This window comes from Dasypus novemcinctus, chromosome 4, assembly GCF_030445035.2.
Source record: "Dasypus novemcinctus isolate mDasNov1 chromosome 4, mDasNov1.1.hap2, whole genome shotgun sequence".
In the NCBI taxonomy this organism is placed as follows: domain Eukaryota; kingdom Metazoa; phylum Chordata; class Mammalia; order Cingulata; family Dasypodidae; genus Dasypus; species Dasypus novemcinctus.
Genome location: NC_080676.1, coordinates 10,920,040 through 10,944,420, shown reverse-complemented (window position 1 = coordinate 10,944,420; position 24,381 = coordinate 10,920,040). Strand labels below are relative to the sequence as shown.

Here is a 24,381-nt window from a genome sequence, read left to right as displayed (position 1 = left end):
CTTTGTCCGTTTCTGTTGTTGTCAGCGGCATAGGAATCTGTGTTTCTTTTTGTTGCGTCATCTTGTTGTGTCAGCTCTCCGTGTGTGTGTCGCCATTCCTGGGCTGGCAGCACTTTCACACTGGGCAGCTCTCCTTACGGGGTGTACTCCTTGCGTGTGGGGCTCCCCTATGTGGGGGCACCCCTGCATGACAGGGCACTCCTTGTGTGTATCAGCACTGCTCATGGGCCAGCTCCATACAGGTCAAGAAGACCCAGGGTTTGAACTGCAGACCTCCCATGTGGTAGACGGACGCCCTAACCACTGGGCCAAGTCCACCGCCCATCCAAGAGTTTTAAAAGCATAGTTACCTAAGAAACGTCCCAGCAGATTCAGATTCTATGTGTCCTGAGTGGTACCTGGAAATAAATTATGGAGTTTGGATTCTTCTCTAAGGTCCCCTCCAGTTTTCCAATGTTACAATTCTGAAAGGTAGGCTAGTAGGTTAACCCGCTATTTTCTTTGCCTCCATTTTGTGTGGGTTGCCTTCTGCTCTCATGGGAAATCAAGAAAGGTCCAGTTGAAAATAAATCAGAGGTAAACCACTCATACAGGTTGAATCATACAAGAGAGGAATTTAGGGAGACTGACTGAAGGCATGAAAGGGCCCTAAGAAAGGCAGGTTAGAAAATGGCAGATGGGAAGCGGACTTGGCCCAATGGATCAGGTGTCCGCCTACCACGTGGGAGTTCCATGGTTCAAACCCTGGGCCTCCTTGACCCGTGTGGAGCTGGCCCATGCGCAGTGCTGATGCGCACAAGGAGTGCCCTGCCACTCAGGGGTGTCCCCTGCATAGGGGAGCCCCACGTGCAAGTAGTGTGCCCCATAAGGAGAGCCGCCCAGCATGAAAGAAAGTGCAGCCTGCCCAAGAATGGCGTCCCACACACGGAGAGCTTACGCAACAAGACGATGCAACAAGACAATGCAACAAAAAGAAACACAGATTCCTGGTGCAGCTGATAAGGATAGAAGTGGTCACAGAAGAACACACAGCAAATGGACACAGAGAGCAGATAACCGGGGGGCGGGCTGGAAGGGGACTAGGGGGGATGAGAGAAATAAATAAAAAATAAATCTTTTTTTAAAAAAGGCAGAAAATAAATGAACAATATGTTTCATATTCTGTTGAGGGGTGTGAGCAGTCTGACACTTGACTGTTCCTTTTCTGCTCCTGTTTTAAAGTGAAAGGCTTAAGTGGAAAAATAGAATATTTATTTGTATTCAATATTATTCAAGAAGGACATTTAAAAAAATTAATATGAGACTAAATATTTAATGCATAAGAATCTCCCTATAATGTTCTTCACTATACTGAATTCAATAAAAGTCAGTTCCATCCTCTAGATCTTAAAGGGTTGTGGTTTTAGTTCCCCAAAAGCAAAGGGAGAGTCATATTGCTTTTCATGATATAGGCCTCTAATGCAGTTACAAATACAAATATTCCAAGGGATATTTTTACCCTTTGTTAAGAGAGTCTAAACATGAAGTCCTACATTCTTTGAGTAAAGATTTTAAAATTCTAAATGAAGTTATTTTTAATAAAATGTATTGTTTTAAAGGGTGAAACCTTTGAAGTTCCAGAAATTGTACCATTTCGCCTGACTCATAATATGGTAAATGGAATGGGTCCAATGGGAACAGAAGGTCTTTTTCGAAGAGCTTGTGAAGTTACGATGAGGCTGATGCGTGATCAGAGAGAGCCTTTAATGAGGTATCATCTGTACTTTGTAAATAACAGTAACCTTGAATGTAATTATTGGTTCCTAACTATGTTTGCTCTAAATAGATCAGTTTTGTATTTGCCTTGAGATAGATTTTTTTTTTAAGTAATAGCTTTGTTGAGGTACCATACCATAAAATTCACCCTTTAAACTCTAGAATTTAATGTTCTTTTTTCTTTTCCACAGTTATGCAACCACCACCATTATCTAATTTTAAAACATTTTCATCACCATGAAACAACAACCCAAATATATTAGCAGATACTCCCCTTCTCCCCTCACTCCCAATCCTTGACAACCACTAATTTACTTTGTCTCTATGGATTCACCTTTTCTGGAAATTTCATATTAATGAAATCAGACAACATATGGCCTTTGTGTTTGGCTTTTTAAATTTAGCACAATGTTTTCAAGGTTCATCCATATTGTAGTTTGTATTAATACTTCATTTATTTTTACGGCTGAATAATATTCTATTGTATGTTTAATATCACATTTTGTTAATTTTTTATCTTTTGGTGGGTGTTTAGGTTGTTTCCCATTCTTGGCTATTATAAATTGTGGTGCTGTGAATATTAGTGTACAAGTTTTTGTGTGGATATATGTTTTCAATTCTCTTGAGTTGTATACCTCATAGTGGAATTGCTGGATCATATGGTAACTCTATTTAATACGTTGAGGAACTGCTAAACTGTTTTCCAAAGTGACTGAAACATTTTACAATCCTACCAGTAGTTTAGGAGAATTCTACTTTCTCCATATCCTTACCAACACTTGTTATTGTCTTTTTATTTTATTCATGCTAGTGGGTGTGAAGTGATATCTCATTGTGGTTATTTGCATTCTCCTAATAACTTCGATGTTGAGCATCTTTTCATGTTTTGGCCATTTTTATGTCTTTGGACATATTTCTTTTAATTTTTTGCTTTTAAAATTGGGTTAATTATGTTTTTATTCTTGTGCTGTAACAGTTTTTTTCTTGTATATTTTGGATACAAGTCCCTTATCAGATACATGATTTGCAAATACTTTCTCCCATTCTATGAGCTGTCTTTTCACTTTCTTGATGATGCCCATTTTTTCCCTTCTCTCCCTCCCCCGCCCTGCTGTTTTTGCTGTCTGTGTCCGTTCGCTGTGTGATCTTATGTATCTGTTTCTCTTTTTGTCTTCTCTTCTCATCTTTCTCCTCTAGGATTCACCAGGATTCGATCCTGGATCTCTGATGTGGAGAGAGGTTCCCTGTCAATTGTACCACCTCAGTTCCTGGTCTCTGCTGCCTTTTACCTTGACTCTTCCCCTTCGTTTCTCTTCTGTTGTGTCATCATCTTGCTGCATGACTCACTTGTGCAGGCAGTGGCTCACTATACAGGCACTCATGCAGGCACTCAGCTCACCACGTGGGCATTCAACTCACCACGCGGGCACTCATGCAGGTACTCGGCTCACTGCACGGGCACTGGCTTACCACACAGACACTCATGTGGGCACTCAGCTCACTGTGTGGGCACCCATATGGGCACTCAGCTCACTGTGTCAGCACTTGGCTCACTGTGCTGGCACTTGGCTCTCCACACAGGCACTGGCTTGCTGCACAGGCACACTTTCTCTTCTTTTTTTCGCCAAGAGGCCCCAAGGATCAAACCCAGGTCCTCCCATATGTTAGGCGGATGCCTTATCACTTGAGCCACATCCAGTTCCCTTGATGATGCCCTTTTAAAAGCAGAAAAAGGCGGCGGACTTGGCCCAGTGGTTAGGGCATCCGTCTACCACATGGGAGGTCCGCGGTTCAAACCCCGGGCCTCCTTGACCCGTGTGGAGCTGGCCCATGCGCAGTGCTGATGCACGCAAGGAGTGCTCTGCCACGCAGGGGTGTCCCCCACGTAGGGGAGCCCCACGCACAAGGAGTGCGCCCTGTAAGGAGACGGCCCAGCGCGAAAGAAAGTGCAGCCTGCCCAGGAATGGTGCCGCCCACACGGAGAGCTGACACAAGAAGATGACACAACAAAAAGAAACACAGATTCCTGTGCCGCTGACAACAACAGAAGCGGACAAAGAAGACGTAGCAAATAAACACAGAGAACAGACAACCGGGGTTGGGGGGGGAAGGGGAGAGAAATAAATAAATAAATCTTTTTAAAAATATAAAAATTAAAAAATAAAAGCAAAAAAATTCAATTTTGATGAAGCCCACTTTAACTTTTTTCTTTAAGTTGCTTGTGCTTTTCGGTGTCATATCTAAGAAATCATTGCCTAATCCAGTCATGAAGATTTACGCATATGTTTTCTTAAAAGAGCTTTAAATTTTAGCTCCTATATTTAGGTCTTTTACCCATTTTGAATTAATTTTTGTATGTGGTGTAAGCTGGATGTCCAGCTTCACTCTTTTGCATTAGATTTGCCTACCCAATTGTCCCAGCACCATTTGTTGAAAAACAATTCCCTTCACACACACACACACACTTGTCTTGTGCTTTTGTAAAAAATCAATTGACCAGAGTTTATTTCTGTATTCTTAGTTATATTCTATTGATCTATGTGTTTTTTATGCCAGCCATACACAGTTTTGGCTACTGTAGCTTTGTAGTAAGTTTTGAAATTAGGAAGTGTAAGTACTCTTTGGTTTTCAAGTGTTTAATTATTCTGGGTCCTTTGCATTTCCATATGAATTTTAAGATCAGCCTGTTAATTTCTACATAAAGCCAACTGGGATTTTTTTTTTCTCTCCCATTCTCCCCGCTCCGCCCCCAATTGTCTGCTCTCTGGGTCCATTTACTATGTGTTATTCTGTGCCCACTTCTATTCTTGTCAGTGGCACCGGGTATCTGTATTATGTTTTTGTTGTTGTTGTTGAGTCATCTTGCTGCATCAGAAAGGCTGAACTTCCTTTCGCGCTGGGTGGCTCTCCTTACGGGGCGCACTTATTGCGCGTGGGGTTCCCCTATGCAGAGACACCCCTGTGTGGCATGGCACTCCTTGCACACATCAGCACTGCATGTGGGCCAGCTCCACACAGGTCAAGAAGGCCCTGGGTTTGAACCGTGGACCTCCCATGTGGTAGGCAGATGCTCTAACCATTGAGCCAAGTCCACTTCCCAACTGGGATTTTGATAGGGATTGCACTGAATCTCCAAATCAATTTGGGGAATATTGCCATCTTAGTAATAATAAGTCTTCTGCTCCATGAACATAGGGTGTCTTTCCATTTATTTCAGTCTTCTTTAATTTTTTTCAACAATTTTTAAAAAGATTTATTTATTTATTTATCCATTCCCCCCCCCCCTCATTGTTTGTGGTAATTATCTGTTCTCTATGTCCATTTGCTGTGTGCCTTCTGTGTCTCCTTGCCTTCTCTTTAGGAGGCACTGGGAACTGAACCCGGGACCTCCCATGTGGAAGAGAGGCTCTCAGTCACCTGAGCCACTTCACCTCCCTGGTTTGTTGTGTCTCTCATTGCCTTTCCTCTTTGAGTCTCTTTTGTTGCTTCATCTTGTTGTGTCAGTTGCCATGATTGCCCGTTGTGCCAGCTCGCCTTCTCCAGGAAGCACCGGGAACTGAACCCAGGATCTCCCACGTGGTAGGCGGATGCCCGGTCACTTGAGCCACATCCATTTACTCAATAATCTTTTGTATTGGTCAGTGTACAATTCTTGTACTTAACTTTTGCTAATGTGTTGCTAGGTATATTATACTTTTTGATGGTATTATAAATGGAATAGTTTTCTTAATTTCATTTTTGGATTGTTGCTGATGTATAAAAATATCACTGATTTGTATATTGATCTTGTATTCTGTAATCTTGCTGAACTTGTTTATTAGTTCTAATAGTTATTTTTGTAGAAATCTTAAGACTTTCTAGTTACAAGATCTTTGTCATCTCTGAATAGTAATAGAAGTCATCCAGATTGGAAAGGTAGGAAAAAACGATTTCTTTTTCTAACCTAACTACCCAGTTCAATGTTGAATAGACATGGTGAAAGTGTGCATCCTTATCTTTTTCCTGATCTTAGGGGAAAGCATTCAGTTTTTCATCATTAAGTCTGATGTTAGCTGTTGGAAGTAGATTTTTAAGACTTGTTTCAACATTTATTCACCATCTTTATTGAAAAGTTGTCTGGGGAAACGGACTTTGGCCTAGGGGTTAGGGCGTCCGTCTACCACAGGGGAGGTCCGCGGTTCAAACCCCGGGCCTCCTTGACCCGTGTGCAGCTGGCCCATGCACAGTGCTGATGTGCGCGAGGAGTGCCGTGCCACGCAAGGGTGTCCCCGCGTAGGGGAGCCCCATGCACAAGGAGTGCGCCCCGTAAGGAGAGCCGCCCAGTGCGAAAGAAAGTGCAGCCTGCCCAGGAATGGCGCCACCCACACTTCCCGTGTGCCGCTGACGACAACAGAAGCGGACAAAGAAACAAGACACAGCAAACAGACACAGGGAACAGACAACCGGGGGAGGGGAGGGGAATTAAATAAAAATAAATCTTTAAAAAAAAGAAAAGTTGTCTGGCAGACATTATGACAGAATATACTGTTTAGTTGGACTGACGTGGGCAAAGGAAAATTCTCTGAAAGAGAAAGTATATATCATCTAGTGATATAGTTACCAGAAACACCTATCCCAATCTTGGGAGGTTCACAAATGATTTCTGGAAGAAGTAGCTGATATCTTAAAGATAAAATAGAGTTTACCACACAAAAGGGAAGAGAGTATCTAGGTGATAGAAATATCAAAACAAGAGAAAGCATGTTTCACATGAGAAACTCAATACTGTATTTTAGAGGGGGATAGACTTCAAGAAGTTGGTGTTAAGAAATGACACTTAACAGTTGAGCAGTGTCTGGATTATGAAGGATCCACATGAGGACTGTTGGCACATTTAAAATTTGCCCTGAGAGCAATTGGCAGTCATTGGGAGGTTTTAAGAAGGGGATAAGGAGAAAAAGGAGGAGGAAATGGGATCATCAGATTTGTATCACAGAAAAATGAGGGTTCCAGTTCGAACATTGTCCAGAAAACTAGTTAGAGGACTGATGCAGTAACCCAGGAAAAAAATGATGGTGGACTGGACAGGGTAGTGGCAGTAGGATGGAGATAAGTAGAGAGAAGGGGGAAGCAAACTTGGCCCAGTGGTTAGGGCATCCGTCTACCACATGGGAGGTCCGCGGTTCAAAACCTGGGCCTCCTTGACCCGTGTGGAGCTGGCCCATGCACAGTGCTGATGCGCACAAGGAGTGCCCTGCCACACAGGGGTGTCCCCTGCGTAGGGGAGTCCCACGCGCAAGGAGTGGCCCTGTAAGGAGAGCTGCCCAGGGCGAAAGAAAGTGCAGCCTGCCCAGGAGTGGCACCACACACACACTGACACACAAGATGACACAACAAAAGAAACACAGATTCCCATGCCGCTGACAACAACAGAAGCGGACAAAGAAAAATGACGCAGCAAATAGAAAGAACAGACAACTGGGGCTGGAGGGGGAGGGGAGATAAATAAATAAATCTTAAAAAAAAAAAGTTGAGAGAAGGGATATAGCAGGTAAAATTGGGTGTCAGAGAAGAGAAGACAAAGATAATTCCTCGATTTTCATCCAGGGCAATAGATCAATGATGTTCTTTATTGATTTGGGGAATATAGGAGAAACAGTAAATTTGGGGGAAAAGTAATGAGTTTTCTTTTGGATATATTGGGTTTGTGGTGCCTGCAAGTCATCCAAGTGTGCATTTCCCATAGGTAATTGGATTCAGTATCCAGTTTCAGAAGAAAGATCTGAACTTGGTCAATATAGTAACTGTAGGAATTATATGGTCATTGAAGACATGGAAGTTGATAAAATGCATTCATTCAAGAAATATTAATTTACCAATTCACTCTAAGCTTTTAGAGATGGCACATTAAATTCATCTTTCCTCTCCAAAAAAACACCTCTGACCCTCCTCTGTCTTGCTCATCACTATCCTTTCTTTACTTTTCCCTCACCCCAAAACAATAATTTCACATATATTACTGAAAAGATAGTAGTGTGTGTATAAGAGTGTTATCATTCGCTTCTGAACCTTTGCTTATTCTCCACTTATGTGTAGATTTTAGCAAGACTTCTCTTTACAGTTGTAAAATTATTAGTGTAATAATATTTGTTTTAATTTAGTGTCTTAAAGACTTTTCTGCATGATCCTCTTGTGGAGTGGAGTAAACCAGTGAAAGGGAATTCCAAAGCACCACTGAATGAAACTGGAGAAGTTGTCAATGAAAAGGTTAGTAGAAGGTATGGCTTGATATAAGCTTATATTGTATATATCTATAAAAGAGAACTAATTCTAAATACTGTCCATGACTAAAATGTGATTACCCTGAAATCTCGTTCTCCGGTTTGACAAAGCAGTAAGTTTTCTTTATTGTCATTTTTAATGTTAACATTATTAGTTTTTGTGTAGTAAAACAGTTTATGGCTCACTTGTTTAACTGTAAACAGTTCATAATTATAAAGCAGAATCTCCAAAAAGTATGGAAGGACAAAGTACCTGAATTTACAGAGCAGCAGTTCTCAGCTTCAGTATGGTGACACCAGTGTCATAGATGGAGTCCATTTCTTCAATGGATGTAACAATCTACTTCTTACTAATATTAATTGAAGCCTCAAAATTTGCAGCTAGTCATTTTTAATGAACGAAAATAGATTGAACATTATTTGTCTAATAAAATCACTCTCACTCTTGCATTTTGATATGCTTTCTTAAGAGAGAAATGTGTAGAATTCTAAGTAGCCCACCTTGAATTCTCATTTACTTACATTAGCATAATCTGACTATTAGGAAGTAAAGTACTGTTACTATTGTTAAAATACTCATCCAACTATTTAAGTCCTGGGAGCCTATGTGGCTCAGTGGTTGAGTGCTGGCTTCCTACATACGATCAATCCCTGGCCCTGATACCTAAAAAAAAAAGTCCTAAACACTTTGCAAATCCAATTTTTAAAATTAGTATTTTTCTAGAATTGTAATGTAGAAGAGATTCCCTGGTATTTCATGTATTCCAGAAAACTGTCCAAGCAATTGATGTTGGACCAACATTATAAGCCTCAAAATCAATAGGTCACCTTATTGTATTTGTTTCATTTCTTCTATCTTTTCTGTATTTGCACCCACAGAATGGGCAGTGATCAGTAAAATGCCTTTAACACTTATTAAATAACAAGAGAAGTAATAATTTCAAATTATAACATCCACCTTATTGGGCCTGTAGCCCTACTAATTTTTTATTTCTTCTTTTTAGGCCAAGACCCATGTTCTTGATATCGAGCAGCGACTACAAGGTGTAATCAAGACCCGAAATAGAGTGACAGGGCTACCATTATCTATTGAAGGACATGTGCATTACCTTATACAAGAAGCTACTGATGAAAATTTACTATGCCAAATGTACCTTGGTTGGACTCCATATATGTGAAATTAAATTATTTTAAAGACTGTGTTAAGAATCTAAAATTAATACATTTGGTTTTAATCTGTGATTGTATCTATTTAATTCCAAAGTAAACAATTTTCTGTATGTTCTAGAGCAACCAATATTATTTCTCTCTGAATGTAATAATATTTAAAATAATATATGTTCAGTTATTAAGAAATAAACTGCTTTCTTAATACATACTGTATATTCTAACTAGAGAAGTGAAACATCATTTGTTCTTATGGTCTATAAACTATTTGTAAGAAACAAGCCAGCGTAATTTCATTTTATGGCTTTCATTGATTTCCTTATAAAAGTACTAGCTAGGGTAAGGAGTCATTTGAACAACAACAAAAAGTTTATACAGTACAGTAGTGAATAAACATGAGGGCGAGGCACTGTGCTAGACTTGTGCACAGAGCCACCTCCTGTATCCTCTGGGAACTGACAATCTGGTAAGAGAGTCATATAAGCCTAAATGGCACATCAATTAAGCTCACTTAATAGAACTCTTGTTTTTTGTATGGTGGAAAGTGAGATGGAGAGAAAAAAAACATGATAAGGCAAGTAACATGAATATGAAAACGCAATATTCTGTAACTTTAAAGATAACTGCCATACTGAAGGTGTACCAGAATGCAGAACCCAGTGGTTATGGAGACAGCAATACTTCTAAATTTCACGATTTTTTAAATCTAAAAATATTTTAATCTGCTTAAGTTTTGTGTATGTTTTCTTGCAGAAGATTTAAATTCATAATTACAAGGTTAAGTTAAATATAGAATGAAGATAATTTCTGTTAAGTTCACGTAATTAAACTGTCTTTTTGTACGGTTGGAAGTGTGATAAGGGAAAAGGGATAACTCTAGAAGCATGAATGTGAGAAGAAAACATTTTATTTCCGATGGAGGGCTTACTGTTAAAAGAGTTAAGGGAGATAAAGGAAAGGAGTTAGGAACAAAACAGTTTGTAGGTTTACATTCCTGGAAGAAAATAACTTCCCGTCTACTCACAGAACAATCTGTACCAAAAAAATTGCCAGACATTTCCAAATATATTGAAAAATACCAAGATTAGCAAGCAAGGTAAAAAAATTTAAGTATTCCAGCAGTCTCTTGAGGTTTTCATACCACTTCCAAATCCACTTATAGAGCCCAGCTGGCATTTTCAGAATTGAGTTTAATATCCCTTCCAACACTCCCGCAGAGTTCTCAAACGAGCACCATCAGCGCGTCAAACCACGCGCGCTCGTCCGGTGCTAAAGCGCAGCTCGGCCCCGCCCCTGGGGGGCGGCCTCGGATCCTGCCTCTCTAGGCTGCCGCGGCGCTCTCTATGGTCGGGAGGGCGGTGTGTTGTCATCCGCGGAGCGACGGCCGGAGGCGGCCGCGTAGGCCCGGGCGGGGCGTTTGGTTTCGGTTTGGCCCTTACGGGAATTGGTGTTGACCGTCGAAAATGGGAGTCCCCAAGTTTTACAGATGGATCTCAGAGCGATATCCCTGCCTCAGTGAAGTGGTGAAAGAGCATCAGGTGGGTGAGCGAGGGGCAGCGGCTTGGAAGGCCGATGACTGGGAGCTCCGCGGCCCTTTCCACTCTGGGATTGGAGCTTTCCAGTCTCTTTTCTGCCTGCCACCTGCCAGCTGAGTGGCGAGGGGAGCGGGGATGGAAGATTTGAGGACGCCAGGATGATCTAAATGGGGGTGAAGACGCAGGTGCGTTTCTGTGGGCAGAGCCGCGGAATTCACCGCAGGTCTGACAGCTCTCCTGCCCGAACGGGGCCTCCCTGCGACTCCGAAATTAAGTCCTGGGAAGGAACACTTTTAGTCATTTTTCCTCTTTTCTCTCCGGGGAGATTCCGGTTGCCTTTTTCCTTATATAGTTTACGAAGACATTACTTTTCCCCACCAACCCCTGCCCAAAACAGTAGATCCATGTAAAAAAAAATAATAATCAAAACAGTAATAAGCGCCTCCGCAGTCCAAGCACCTTGTTTACTTTCTCTTATCAAAAGCTGCATCCCACCCTAACCCCAATGCCTATACTTTCTCATATGGCTCGTGGTTCATATTTATGATGTCCTTTGTTACTCTTTTTCTGTTGTCCGAAAGTATCAATTCTCTACTGTCAAGATAAACCAAAAAACAACACTTAGACGGGGGTTATTGGGAGACTTTATAATGCGTGGGTGTGTTTGCGTGAGAGAGTGAAAATGAGACGGAGAGAAACGGACTCCTATAGAATTGCTATTCCTGCTAATAATTATATTTGATATGTAGTGACCCTACGGCAACGTTTATGTATAGATTCCAGAAATGTAGTTCATATATTGGAACTGAGAAAAGAGAATAGAAAGCAGTAGTCTATTGGGTAAAACAGCCTTTGGGTAATACTTAAGTGTTTGTCACATATAATAAATTTTGTCGATCTTTTTTCGTTGTATATTTTACACACAAATCAGTTTCAAAATTTGTATAGCTAATTGATATATTTGTGATGTGTGGCATTCTATTACTAGTGAGGGAAAGTAAGCCAGCAAACATCTTCATGCTTACTATAATGTCTTATCTTTTAAATTGTGGTTTAATCTTTTTAAAATGTACTTATGCTTGAAGGTAGGGTTAATCTTCCAGAAAGGATTTTTTGTTACTGGTTCCCAATCAGATTTGGTATATGAAAAAGAGTTTACAAAAAATTTCCAAAAGCAAACATCTTTAATTTATTTGGAGCATAAGTAGAGTTAGATTTAGGGAGGCCTTTATTTCTAGAGAACAGGGTAAAAAAAGGATACTAGTACATTGCAGAAATGGACAACTAACTTTGACTATACCTGTATCCTTTATCCAACAAACATTTGAGTATCTGCCATGCATCAGTCACTTTATCTCTAAAGTAAAAGATAATTTTTTAAAATTCAAGAATGATTTGATAATACATAATTGTGTTAGTGATATTTTTATGCTCTATTCTCTGGCATAGGGTTTAGTTAGTGAAAGTATCTCCGATTCTCTCTATCCTGAGAAATTTAAACTGAAGAACAAAAATAAGCTCGTCAAGACAATTTCATGACAGACAATTAAGGATAGGTTCTCTGAAAGTTTCCATGTAGATAGAAGCTAAATGTAGGATTATTTTTACATTCCACTCTAAACTTTAGAAGTTGGCCCATCAAAATGATGTCTTTCAAAAATGTTTGATTCTTGTAGTTAATTTTAAAAAGAAATGTTATAAAGGGCTGCCAGCTCCTCTCTCAAGCACGACTTAAAAGATGGTAAAGTCTATGTCGTCTACAATAGTTCAAAAACTGGTCTGTGGAGTGGGGATGGGGGTGGATATTGGAGAAAAGGATGGATTCTGGGAAGATGGATGCAGTAGTAGCAGCAACATAATTTTTCATTTTTTCTGAATCCTCAAAAACAGAGAGGAATAGATACCAAAATTAAAAATCCATAGAATATAATAAAACCATTGTGACTGGGCATCTTCATGAACCCCAAAATACAAGTAGATGGGGCAGACTACCAACAACCTCTAGATCTGAAGGATATTAGCATCCATGTGAGGAAGAAGGAAGAAGCAATGGGCAACATCTGCTAGATCTGAGAGCAGGAAGACACCAAGTAACCAAGATGTATTCACTGAAAAACCCTACTGGACAGTTTGATAGCAGTAGATGAAACTGAGGGGCTTTATCGTCTCCAATATTGATTGGAGGACCCACCATAAGAAACACCAAAGGGACCATCCAGAGCATTCTAGATACTATGAACTCTCAAAACTGACTTACAAAGACTCCTTTCTAGTTTCCTAAGGAGAAACTGCACAGAGGAATAATTTGATCAGGAAAGGCACACTATAGACAAGAAAAGAGAAGGTTCATAGAAAAGTAGGGAAGAGTTACAGAGTTAGGAAATCTTAGAAAGCAAGCCACCGTATTTTTTAACACTCCCCCAAAAGAGCAGAAGAGGGAGTTTTGTAAAGTTTTCCTGAACCCCTCCTTATTCTGTAAGTTCAGGAAAATTAAATTTACATAAAAATGAGCAACAGAAAAGGATAAAGGTCAAATGCATACTAAGTTATTATGGTGAAGGGAGAATCAAATTAACCTCCCTACAGACAATAAAAGCACATAATAAAAATGTGCACACAAAATAAATAAAACCTGTAACCTGCTATTTAAAAATGAGCTAAAAGACATTTAGAAATGTATATAACAGTAGAAAACAACATTTATCAATTCCAAAAACTCAGAAATGAGATAACAGACTTTGGGGGAAAAATTTAGAAGTAGAAGGAAAAGCCGTTTCGGAAATGAAGTCTAACATAGAAGGAAGGAAAGAAGACGAGCAAATGATGTCCTAAGAGAAATATAAGGTAGAAAAAGAGGAGTATTTTTAAAATGAAAAAATAAAAAGGATTCAAGTGAAACTAACAAAAAACAAAGGCAATGAAGACAAATTATAGGGGCCCCTGAAAAAGAAAACCAAAGCAAAGAAACAGAAGAAATGCTGTTTTTAAACTGTCTTGAAATAATGTACCATGTATCTGAGACTCTTGGTTCAGATAACAAATAGTAAGACATATTCTGGTAAAATTACTAGACTTTAAAGAAAAAGATCTTGGTCATACAGAAGAGAGGAGCATGTGACTTATAACGGAAAGAAAAGTATACAGTTTTTATAACAGTGCCTCATGCCAGAAGAAAATGGAATAACATATATTAAATACTTAAGGAAAGAAGGTATGAACCAAAGATTTTGTATTCAGTAAAACTGATTTTTAAGTATAAAGGGATGGGAACGGATGTGGCTCAAACAGTTGGGCGCCCATATCCCACATGGGAGGTCCCAAGTTTGGTTCAGTGCTTCCTAAAGAAGATGAACAGATGCCACAACCACCACAATCAGCAGACTCCACAACCAGCAGATGACGCAGCCAGCAGGGAGTGGATGTGATGGTTGGACACTCACATCCCATGTGGGAGGTCCAGGTTCAGTTCCCAATGCCTCCAAGAGAAAAGGAGCAGACACAGCCAGCAGACATTTAGCAGACAGAGGAAAGGAGCCATCTTGGGGGGATACAAAATACATACATAAACGTATAAGGGGCACAAACTATTTTCAGTATACAGTAATTCAGGGAATATTATTCCTTTGAGCACTTCCTTGAGGATCATCTCCTAGAGTAGTGTGCTTTTTAATATAGTTTTTTGTTTTTTTAAAAAGATACTCAGGTTACATAAATGTTGCATAAAAAATATAGGGGATTCCCACATATGTTTTGCTGCCAACTCCTCCCACATTTTCCCACATTAGCAGCATCCTTCATTAATGTGGTATGTTTGTTACAATTGGTGAACACATTTTGGAGCATTCCCACTAAGTGTGAATTATAGTTTACATTGTAGTTTACTCTCTCTCCAGCACCGTTTTGTGAGTTACGACAAGCTTTATAATGACTTGTATCTGTCATTGCATTTTCATTCAGGGCAATTCCCAAATCCCTAAAATGTCCCCATAGTACACCTGTTTTTCCCTCTCCCTCCCCCCAGAACCTCCAATGGCCACTGCCTCCATATCAATGATAAAAAGTTCTTCCGTCTTGAGCAGGGGTTCTTAATCTTTTTGATTCCAGTTAGGTGACAGCCACGGACCTCCTTCTCAGAATGTAGTGATAGATAGTTTTATGACAATCAACTAGCATCCAGTCTAACAGTTACCATAATTTCGAAGTATGGATGAGTATAAGCAATTTTTCGAGATACGCAACAACTGTAATGTGATATGAAATGAATACTACTATAATTTATTGCATATATTCATAAGCGAAGGAAATACTGATTTCAGTTAGATGTCAGAGAAAATGAACTTGATTTTTTTCAATCCAAACTCCCATTCCTCCTGAAATATTTCCACAGACCCCTTGCAGATCTATGGACTCCTGGTTAAGAACCCTGTCCTAAAGAATGAGCTTCAGACAATCAAAATTACTAGGAAGACATCGACATAAGTACTGGTGGTGAACTTTAAATAGAATGAAAGCAAAAGTTTAGGGAGAAAGTTTAATGCAATATGCTCTGACAAACAGCTTAATGCAATATGTTCTGACAACTGTAAGCAACTATAAAGTAAATGGGAAAAGGGAGAAAGGGAAAAGCATATGCAAAACAATTTTTTAAATGTTAGAAATCATATTGGTAGTAGTAGTACTATTGTTTTTCTGAGATTGCTGGGAAATAAGTCCTAAAATCTCAGGTTATTCTAATTCTCTTATTGCTTGTATCCTTAAGAACCAGGAAGTATCTCTAGAAAGGAGTGATGAATGTAATAGAAAAAATGTCAAGTAAAAGCTCTGTAGAATTCAATTTGAATTGTAAGTATCAGTGTGAACTTATGAAACACATATGAATATATGCATAAATTTTCTATCTTTGTCCATTGAAAAATTTAGAAACAGTGACCAATTTAGTAACAGCATGCACCCCTGGTTCCCAAATTGTGATCTTAAAAACCTTTATTCACTGAAAGAAAACAGGATTTCTTAGAGAAATGGCTGATTCCAGGTCTGGGTTAGAAAGTATTCTAAATGAGCCTATAATATTTGTCATAACATATAACAGGGAGCCTATTAAAAACTACCAGGGGGAGTAGAAGTAGCTCAAATGGTTGAGTGCCTGCTTCACATGTACGAGGTCTCAGGTTTGATCCCCAGTAACTCCTAAAAACAAAACCATAAAAATGAAAAAACCAACTCAGGCAAGCCTGTGTAGCTCAGTGATTGAGTGCTGGCTTCCCACATATGAAGTCCTGAGGAGGAAATGGAAAGATAGGAACACTTGTTCACTGTTCGTGGAAATGCAAAATGGTACAGCCACTGTGGAGGAGTGTTTGGCAGTTCCTAAAGAAGTTGAATATAGGCTTGCCATGTGACCCTACAATACCACTACTGGGTATATACCCAGAAGAACTGAGAGCAGTGACACAAACAGACATCTGCGCACTGATGTTCATAGCAACATTATTCATGATTGCCAAAGGCTGGAAACAACACAAGTATCCATCAGCAGATGAATGGCTAAACAAACTGTGGTCTGTTCACACGATAGAATATTGTGCAGCTGTAAGAAGAAATGAAGTCATAAAGCATATGACAACATGGATGAACCTGGAGGACATTATGTTGAGTGGAGCAAGCCAGACACAAAAGGACAAATATTGTATGATTCCATTACTATGAACCAAGTATATTGTATAACATTGTATAATTCAAAAAATATTTTTTTAGGTATCCAGTACATTTAATTGAGAAATGTATGTTTTTATTCAACTGTGTTTTCTTTTTAGTTTTTGTTTATATTTTCAATTATTAAATGTACAAAATAAAGTTAAAAAAAAATGACAGAGACATGAGATGAACACATGCTGTTGGAAAAATGGCACAATAGACTTACTTGACGTAGGGTTGCCACAAACCTTCCATTTGTAAAAAACATAACATCTATGAAGCACAATAAAGTGAAGCACTATAAAATGAGGTATGCCTGGGTGCCTATAAAATATCTTTGCCAACTGGAGATATATATTTAGTAATAAATAAATTTCGACATTAAAAAAACAAAACAAAAAACTACTAGGAACATATAAAAAAAGATTCAGGAGACAACTTGAAGATGCTCCCATTGACCAAAAGTAGGACAGTTTGTGCTTCAATAATGGTAATCCAGTGGGTGGGAACCCATTAAATGTGCTTAATATCAGTGGTTCTTAAAGTCCCTTTCCAAGGGTGATAGGGAACCAGTTTCTTATCTTGAAAACTGGTAAAGATATTTTTTCTACCTTTACTGTATGAATTGTACCACTGAGTAGCCAAATAGTTAAAAAGGGGGGAGTTTTTCTGTAAATGTATTCCAACTGAAAAAAAAAAAAAAAGAACATCACTGTTTTGCAGCCCTGAGTAGATTAATAGGAATGGACATTATACATCAGTGGCTGCTAACATGAATGAAAGGAGAGAGAGACAACCAGACATTATTTATTTCCTGTAGTCTAGCCAAAGGGATTGACTATAGTCTGATCCATTCTCTGGATTCAGTGGCCAATTGGGTGGAAATACAAGAGACAGAGGAACAGCTTTAATTGTACCATCAGTATGCAATCAGCAAAATCCAGACTGAATCTACTAGTGAAATAGTCCAAATTCATCAACAAATAAGTTTTAAAGAAAAGGTAAATGAAAAGGAAACCTATAAAATAAGAATGACTTAAAAAATATATCATTTTTTTTAAACAGGCAACTCAGTCATGTCTAAGGGTACATATTTGGGTGGTAAAACTAAGAAAACGTGACAGTAATTACCATAAGTCAGGTTAATACTGGGAAAGGAAGGGTTATTGTTAAGAGGTGGCACTTGGAAAGGTCTGGGGTAGGTGGTAAAGTTCTATTTTATATATATATATATTTTTAATTTATTTTTAAAAGATACTTATGATTTTTTATAAATAAAGACCCTTTTGTAAAAAAAAAAAAAGATACAAAATGTTACATAAATAATATAAGGGATTCCTATATACCCCACTCCTACCACCTCTCACTCTTCCTCACATTAACAACTTCTTTCATTAGTGTAGTACATTCATTGCAACTGATGAACACATTTTGGAACATTACCACTAATCATGGATTATAGTTTGCATTATAGTTTACACTCTTCCCCCACTCAATTCTGTAGGTTATGGCCACATATATAATGACCCATATCTGTTATTGCTATGTCACTCAGGACAATTCCAAATCCTGAAATTGCCCCCGTATTGCATGTCCCTCTTCCTGACTTCAGCACCTCCAGTGGCCACTGTCTCCACATCAATGATATAATTTCTTCCAGTGCTAGAATCACAATAAGTCTATAGTAGAATACCAGTAAGTTCACTCTAGTCCATATTTTATTCCCCAATCCTGAGGATTCTGGGATGGTGATGCACCCTCCACCTCTAATTGAGAGGGAGATACAGTCCCATATGGCTGATGGATGGGACTCTTGCTTGCAATTGTTGACTCCCTTGGTTCCTTGGTGCAGTGAATATCCATCCTCACCTTGTTAGTTGTCCTGGGTGTGTCCAATGAACTGGAGACTAGGTGTTGCAACTCCACTGAGGCTCAGGGCCCAGCTGGCACATGGACAACCCAAAGATTCAAGTCTGTTGGACATATACCTATGAACTCCAGCACCAACTATAGGCTCAAATAAAAGGGACAGAAGAGGCATGTGTAAAGAAGTCATATCTGTGTCCAACTCTGTCACACCAGTGAGCACAAACTCCAAAGTAGGGCCCACTGATGGGGTACCAACTTCTGGAGCTATCTGCCATGACCGTAGGACCTGGGTGTCTCCAGAGCCTTCAGGAGTGCCACTATATGGGGTAGTATCTACTTTGGCTGTCTATGAGATACTGCTGAGATGTGCGTAAGTGTTACCTCTAGGGAGACCTCCTGATTCATTTTGAAGACTCTTAGCCATATAATCTCATTTGTCTTTACCTTTTCCCCCTTTTATTCAAGGTCTTTTTCTCGTTGCATTTCTTGTTCGTGTATGGTAGTAGTCCCTTGGTGCCAGGGAGGCTCATCCCCTGGAGTCAAGTCCCACACTGGGGGGAATGTAATACATTTATATGCTGAGTTTGACTCAGAGAGAGGCCACGTTTGAGCAACAGAGAGGCTCTCAGGATGTAACTCTTATACACCTTACAACACTATGTTGCAACTTCAAGTACAGATGCTCATAAGGATAGTCATAAATATCAAGTGCACACTAGTCATAGCCCCGTAGTTGGGTGATTGTTGTTGTTTCATTAGAGAAAGTGGCAAAGCTCCCCAGGATGGGAATTCAATATTCTTTCAGTTGTATGAACTTCTGTCCACTGTGGCAATGCCCCATGAACACTTGAACACATTTATATACCTTATATGTATGCCCAGGTGACCTTCATCCAGTGTATCTCCTGTCACTGACACCCCACATCCTGCCGTAGTTGTAACCCTTTTGTGATCGAAAACATCTTCAAAAATGAAGCCTAGAGTATCACCAAATACAATTATTAGGAAAATGAAATAATAATGCAAGGATATAATAATTTAGAAAAACTGAAACTAAAATAAAGTTTAAAAAATTGGGATATTAGAAAAATAATGGAAACTTTAAAAAAATTTTTTTGATGTTTTGCATTTTCTTACTGTAATATGTTATCCTGTATGTACAGTGGGATTTTCTTCCATTTCTTCCTCAGTGTCTAACTTTTTTTTTTTTAATTTTGTCTTCAAAGAAGTTTTAGGTCACAGTAAAGTCACATACAGAGTATAGGGGACTCCTGTACACCTAACATCCTCTCGCCTTTCCTCCCAAGTTCTATTTCTTGACCTGGATGGTGTTTAAGAAAAGATCTATTGTGCTGAAAATAAGACACAGTTGAAAACTTCTAATTCAAGAAGGCAGATTAAGGATATGTGTTCTCTTCTTTCTCAAAATTCAATGACAAGGATTATATTCCTTTTTTTTTCCTATTAAAACATCTGAGAATTGGAGGCATTAGCAGTCTACAGATTTTTCACAGATTTTTGGAAGGGAGTAAATGAGTTCATAATGATAGGTTACAGAACCTTGGAGACGTTTCATGTTCTGGAGGTATGTTAGAATAGAAATGACAGCGATTTGAAGAAATATCTCTGCAATTGTTCTCCCACCCCTCTCCAGTAGTGGTACTGTTGACTGAAACAAAACTAAAGAACTAATCTCCAGTAAAATGGAATGATTTGGTTGAAGGCAAAATTTCAGATTTATAAACCTGCTCTCATTTTGTCTTTTTTTCCTATTGTTGGGTGGGGTGGAGTGGGGGCAATAAAAGGGGAAACATTTCCAATTTGGGGATCCTCAAGTGAAGCTACTAGTCAACATACCTTGCCCACAATTGCAGAGCTCATTGTTATACCTCCTTTTGGGGAAAAAATTTATCAAGGTAGATGGGAAATAGAGACTTACATACCTATAGAGAAACCCATGCCAGCTAACTATATTAATCAGTTCATCACCTTAGTACCTTATTCGTAAATATGAATGGATCACCAGACATTTAAGGAAAACCTAGGACACAAAAGAGAAGAACCAGTATTAATAAGAAAAGCTATAAAATATCAATATTTTTAATCTCATAAGAATGATGACTGGATATCAGGGCATACTTGTAAATGGAAGTTGTTTTTTTTTAAGATTCTTTTTTTTTTTAATTACTATTCTCTCCCCCAACTTCTTCCCCGCCCCCACCCACCCCCATTGTCTGCCCTCTGTGTCCATTCACTGTGCTCTCCTCTGTGTCTGCTTGCATTCTTGTCAGTGGCACCAGGAATCAGTGTCTCTCCTTTGTTACATCATCTTGCTACATCAGCTCTCCGTGTGTACTGCGCTACTCCTGGGCAGGCTGTGCTTTTTTTCATGTGGGGTATTCTCCATATGGGGTGCATTCCCTGTGCATGGGCCTGCCCCACACAGGGGACACCCCTTCATGGCACAGCACTCCCCGTGCACATCAGCACTGCGCATGGGCCAGGTAATGGGTCAGGAGGCCACAGGTTTGAACCCTGGACCTCCTGTATGGTAGGCAGACACTCTATCAGTTTAGCCAAATCTGCTTCCCTTCATTTATTCTTATATACATTCACTAAGGCTCCCTTTGACTCTTTCCTTCTGCTTCATATTTTTAGATATTTTGTTGTTTATTATCTTCTTGTGTCAAAGAGAGGAAAGGAGAAAAGAAAGTAAAAAGAATTTGTATCTCTTAGTTTTTCTGTTAGTCATGTTGATAAAATGTGTATGGGAAGATAGTAAAACATTTGGCTAAAGAGGTTTCTGGATTATTTTGGATTTTATACAATGAACATTTATTATGTTTCTACACAGTTGATAAAACCAACATGTATGTGTGTTTTGTTCATTCCTCTTCTCTAGCTATAAGACAAGACTGAGATCATTTCCTCCAGAAAGTATTCCCTGAGTTTCAAAGGTTAGAAATTCAGAAAACCCAAGGGGAGGATGTATATAATTACACATCCATTATATGCCAAATCAGTGTCTTAGGTGCTGGGGGTGGATGGGGAAGAGAAATAAAAACCTCCAACCAGTAACAATTGTCATTCTAGAAAACCACAAAATGAAAATGCTTTTTTTTTTTTTTATTTGCTCTCAGCCAAATTATGGTACAGTTTCCTTAACAGAACCATTAAGGTTGTGGTGGTGTAAAACCTTATTCCCTTTCCACTGTCATCTGCCACTTCCCCACATATCCTATGCTATGGTTCTCCTAACCTACTCATTTCCCAGATACATGCATTTCTTGTCTCTGTACCTATGTTCCTATAGCTCCTATTAAAAGATCTTCTTTCTTTGGAAGACTCTTCCAGGAAGCCTCCCTTGACTACCTCATGCAGTTTACCAGTCCTTGTGTTATGCAGAAAGGTCCTTTATATTGCAACTATTGATTTTACTATTTTCCCTCACTGTACTATACTTAAGGGCAGGAACTGTCTATCCTTGTGTGGTTTATTTCTTTCACTATATCTGGCACATAGTAGTTCAGTTGTTTCTGATTTAATGAATAATATAGCTAAAAGTAAAAAAACATAGTTTAAATTCTTAGTGACATATATTCCTGACAAAAACTTAATCTTTATGAAACAAAGGTGATACAATGAAAATTATAAAACTCTTTAAGCATTTGCAGTTCTCATCATGATTGTAACCCAATACAATGCCATTATAATGTTTTGAGCAGCGCCATAGGCCAGACATTCACTGTTTAAACAATCCCAATATTATCTCCATTTTATAGGTCAAAAAACTGAGTCCCAAAAAGATTGAGTTTCTCACTCAAGGTTGCTATCTGGTTCGTAAAAATAGTATTGGGACTGAACTTGAAACCAGACTGTGTTTTTTTACTTTTTATTTTTCATTATTAGACATCTTTTTCCTAATCACTTCCCCTAACCCCTATCTCTTTTTCATTATGCTCAAAAGTATACTATATTGTGGAAACCTAAATTTTCAAAATATAGGGAACACATTTTAAAGTGTTCACTCTTTGTAGGAGATACACTCTTAAACATATCTACTGTATTTCCCAGTCCCTAGGACAATGTTGGCACATAATAGTCATTCAATACTTATTTGCTGAATAAGTGAATTTATTCATGATAGCATATTATATAGTATATAAACATAAATAATATGTAAAATATAGTATATTAACATATGCATAGTAAATTTGTATATTTTAAAACATTAAAACAAACTAATTGAAGTAACAAAACCTTGGGATCTTTTCAAATGAATAAAATAACTAACGAAAGAATTGTTAACAGATCTTTTAATCATTCAATCAAATATATATTGGTAGTTTTTTATATAAGAGGGATTTGCAACAACACTAAATGGGATACAGAGTTATACTAACAAAAAGAAACTAGTGTTTTGAAAAGATAAGATACTAAAATGTTAATTCTTGGAGCATATGGGAATCACCTATATTTTTTATGTAATCTAAGTATCTTTTTTAAAAAAGTGTATATGTAAAGAATGTTAATTCTTAACCACAGTTTAAAGCAGTATAAGTGCTTATTCAGAGAGGTTTAGGCTCCATGTGTTATGTTCATTTAAAGGAAAACTTCATTTGTTTTTTTATTCATTAAGTATTGTTGATTGCTACTTTGTGTCCAATGTGCTAAGGTTTCTAATGACTAAATCAGAGCCCTTGTGTTGAGGATCTCAGTTTCACCAGGGAGGACAGATACATATGCTTAAGCATTTAACAAAAATTTGTTGAGTATCTGATATGTGCCAGGCACTCTTGTATGTGTTGTGAACACACAAAAAGTAAGATGTAGTTCCTGCCCTCAAGATGCTAAAATCTGAAAGATTTGGAAAACAGGAATAGCAAAAGCTAACATTTAGAAAATGCTTAGATGCTTTATACTAGTATAAGTAAGAGAGGTATGTGCAAAATATGACATAAAGAAGGGAGTATCATTTCCCTGTGAGTAAGGGAAAGCTTCCAGACAAAGGTGATTTAACTGGATTTTGAGGATGAGTTGAAATTCACAAGGTGAATGGTAGGAGGAGCAAGAAGCAGGGAAAAGCATTTCAGGAAGTAGGAACAGTATCTCTGAAGTGACAGAGGTTAAAATCACAGCCCAATGTATTTAGTGCTCTGAGTAATTTGCTGTAGTTAGCCTGTAGGCTATAATATGAAAACAGGAAAGCATATAGGATTAGGAAAGGTAACAGCCAAATCATGGAAGTCTTTTTATGGTATTAAGGAGTTTGTTGTATGATATGGGTTTAAGGAATAAAGCAGCATGCTTAGATGATATTTTAGAAAAATGGCTCTAACTGTGGTGAGGGAAAACCCGGAAGCAAATAGTCCAATTGGAAAACCTTGAGTGTCTGAACCAAGGCGAAAGCCCCGGGGATAGAGAAAAAGTTGGCACTGTCTAGGATAATGGGAATGGATAGGAGAGTATGAGTCTAGAAACATTTTAGAAGTTAAAATTTTTCAAAACTCAACAACTAATTAGATAATGGGGTTGAGGGAGAGGGAAAAGTATGAAATAACCTTGAAATTTCTATCTTGCTGATGTAATATCTCTGGGAAGCAGCAAGATTATTGAGTGCTCCCACTTTCTTCACCTTGTAAGATGGTGATTACTTAATCTTTCTGTGTGTTTTTTACTAATCTAAATCCTAAAAGAATTTTAGAAATATTTTTCCAAAAAAAAGTTAGTTTTTTTTTCAGATTAAAAAGGCAATATGTGCTCATTATAAAAAATTCAGATAATACAGACAGTTGTAAAAGCTGTTATATAATCTAGAGGAAAGTAAAAAGCAACAGAAATTCCATCATCCAGGGATAGCTACTAGTAACATCCTATTTCTATATACTTCCAAACTTTTCTGTGTAGATAAACATGTAGATAAATATTTTCTGTAAATGAGATGTTTCTGATGTTTTATAATCCACTTTTGTTACTTTACCATATTATTCCATGTCAAGTATGAATCTGTATCATCATAGATCATCATTTGTTATGGGTATACCATCATTATTTTCCTATTAGGTATTTCAGTTATTTTCATTTTTTATCTTTCTGAATAA

General features: G+C 38.4%; 2 protein-coding genes across 8 annotated transcripts in view; both read left to right on the top strand.

Moving 5' to 3' along the window:
- ATR (ATR serine/threonine kinase) overlaps positions 1-9,406 on the top strand; it is a 137,683-nt gene extending 128,277 nt beyond the window's left edge. For both annotated transcript variants that reach the window (XM_004459229.5, XM_023588982.3), the window contains exons 45-47: positions 1,599-1,750; positions 7,896-8,001; positions 9,020-9,406. In XM_004459229.5, the coding sequence (XP_004459286.1) occupies positions 1,599-1,750; positions 7,896-8,001; positions 9,020-9,193 (432 nt within the window). In that variant the 3' untranslated portion in view covers positions 9,194-9,406. The remainder of the gene's footprint in view (positions 1-1,598; positions 1,751-7,895; positions 8,002-9,019) is intronic.
- Positions 9,407-10,531: 1,125 nt separating this feature from the next.
- The window catches only part of XRN1 (5'-3' exoribonuclease 1), a 132,523-nt gene continuing 118,673 nt past the window's right edge, over positions 10,532-24,381 (top strand). For 5 of the 6 annotated variants that reach the window (XM_058295102.2, XM_071214556.1, XM_071214554.1 and 2 more), the window contains exon 1: positions 10,540-10,720. In XM_058295102.2, the coding sequence (XP_058151085.1) occupies positions 10,646-10,720 (75 nt within the window). In that variant the 5' untranslated portion in view covers positions 10,540-10,645. Of the gene's footprint in view, positions 10,721-24,381 lie in introns of all 6 variants that reach the window. The other variant, XM_058295101.2, reaches the window with a different exon arrangement.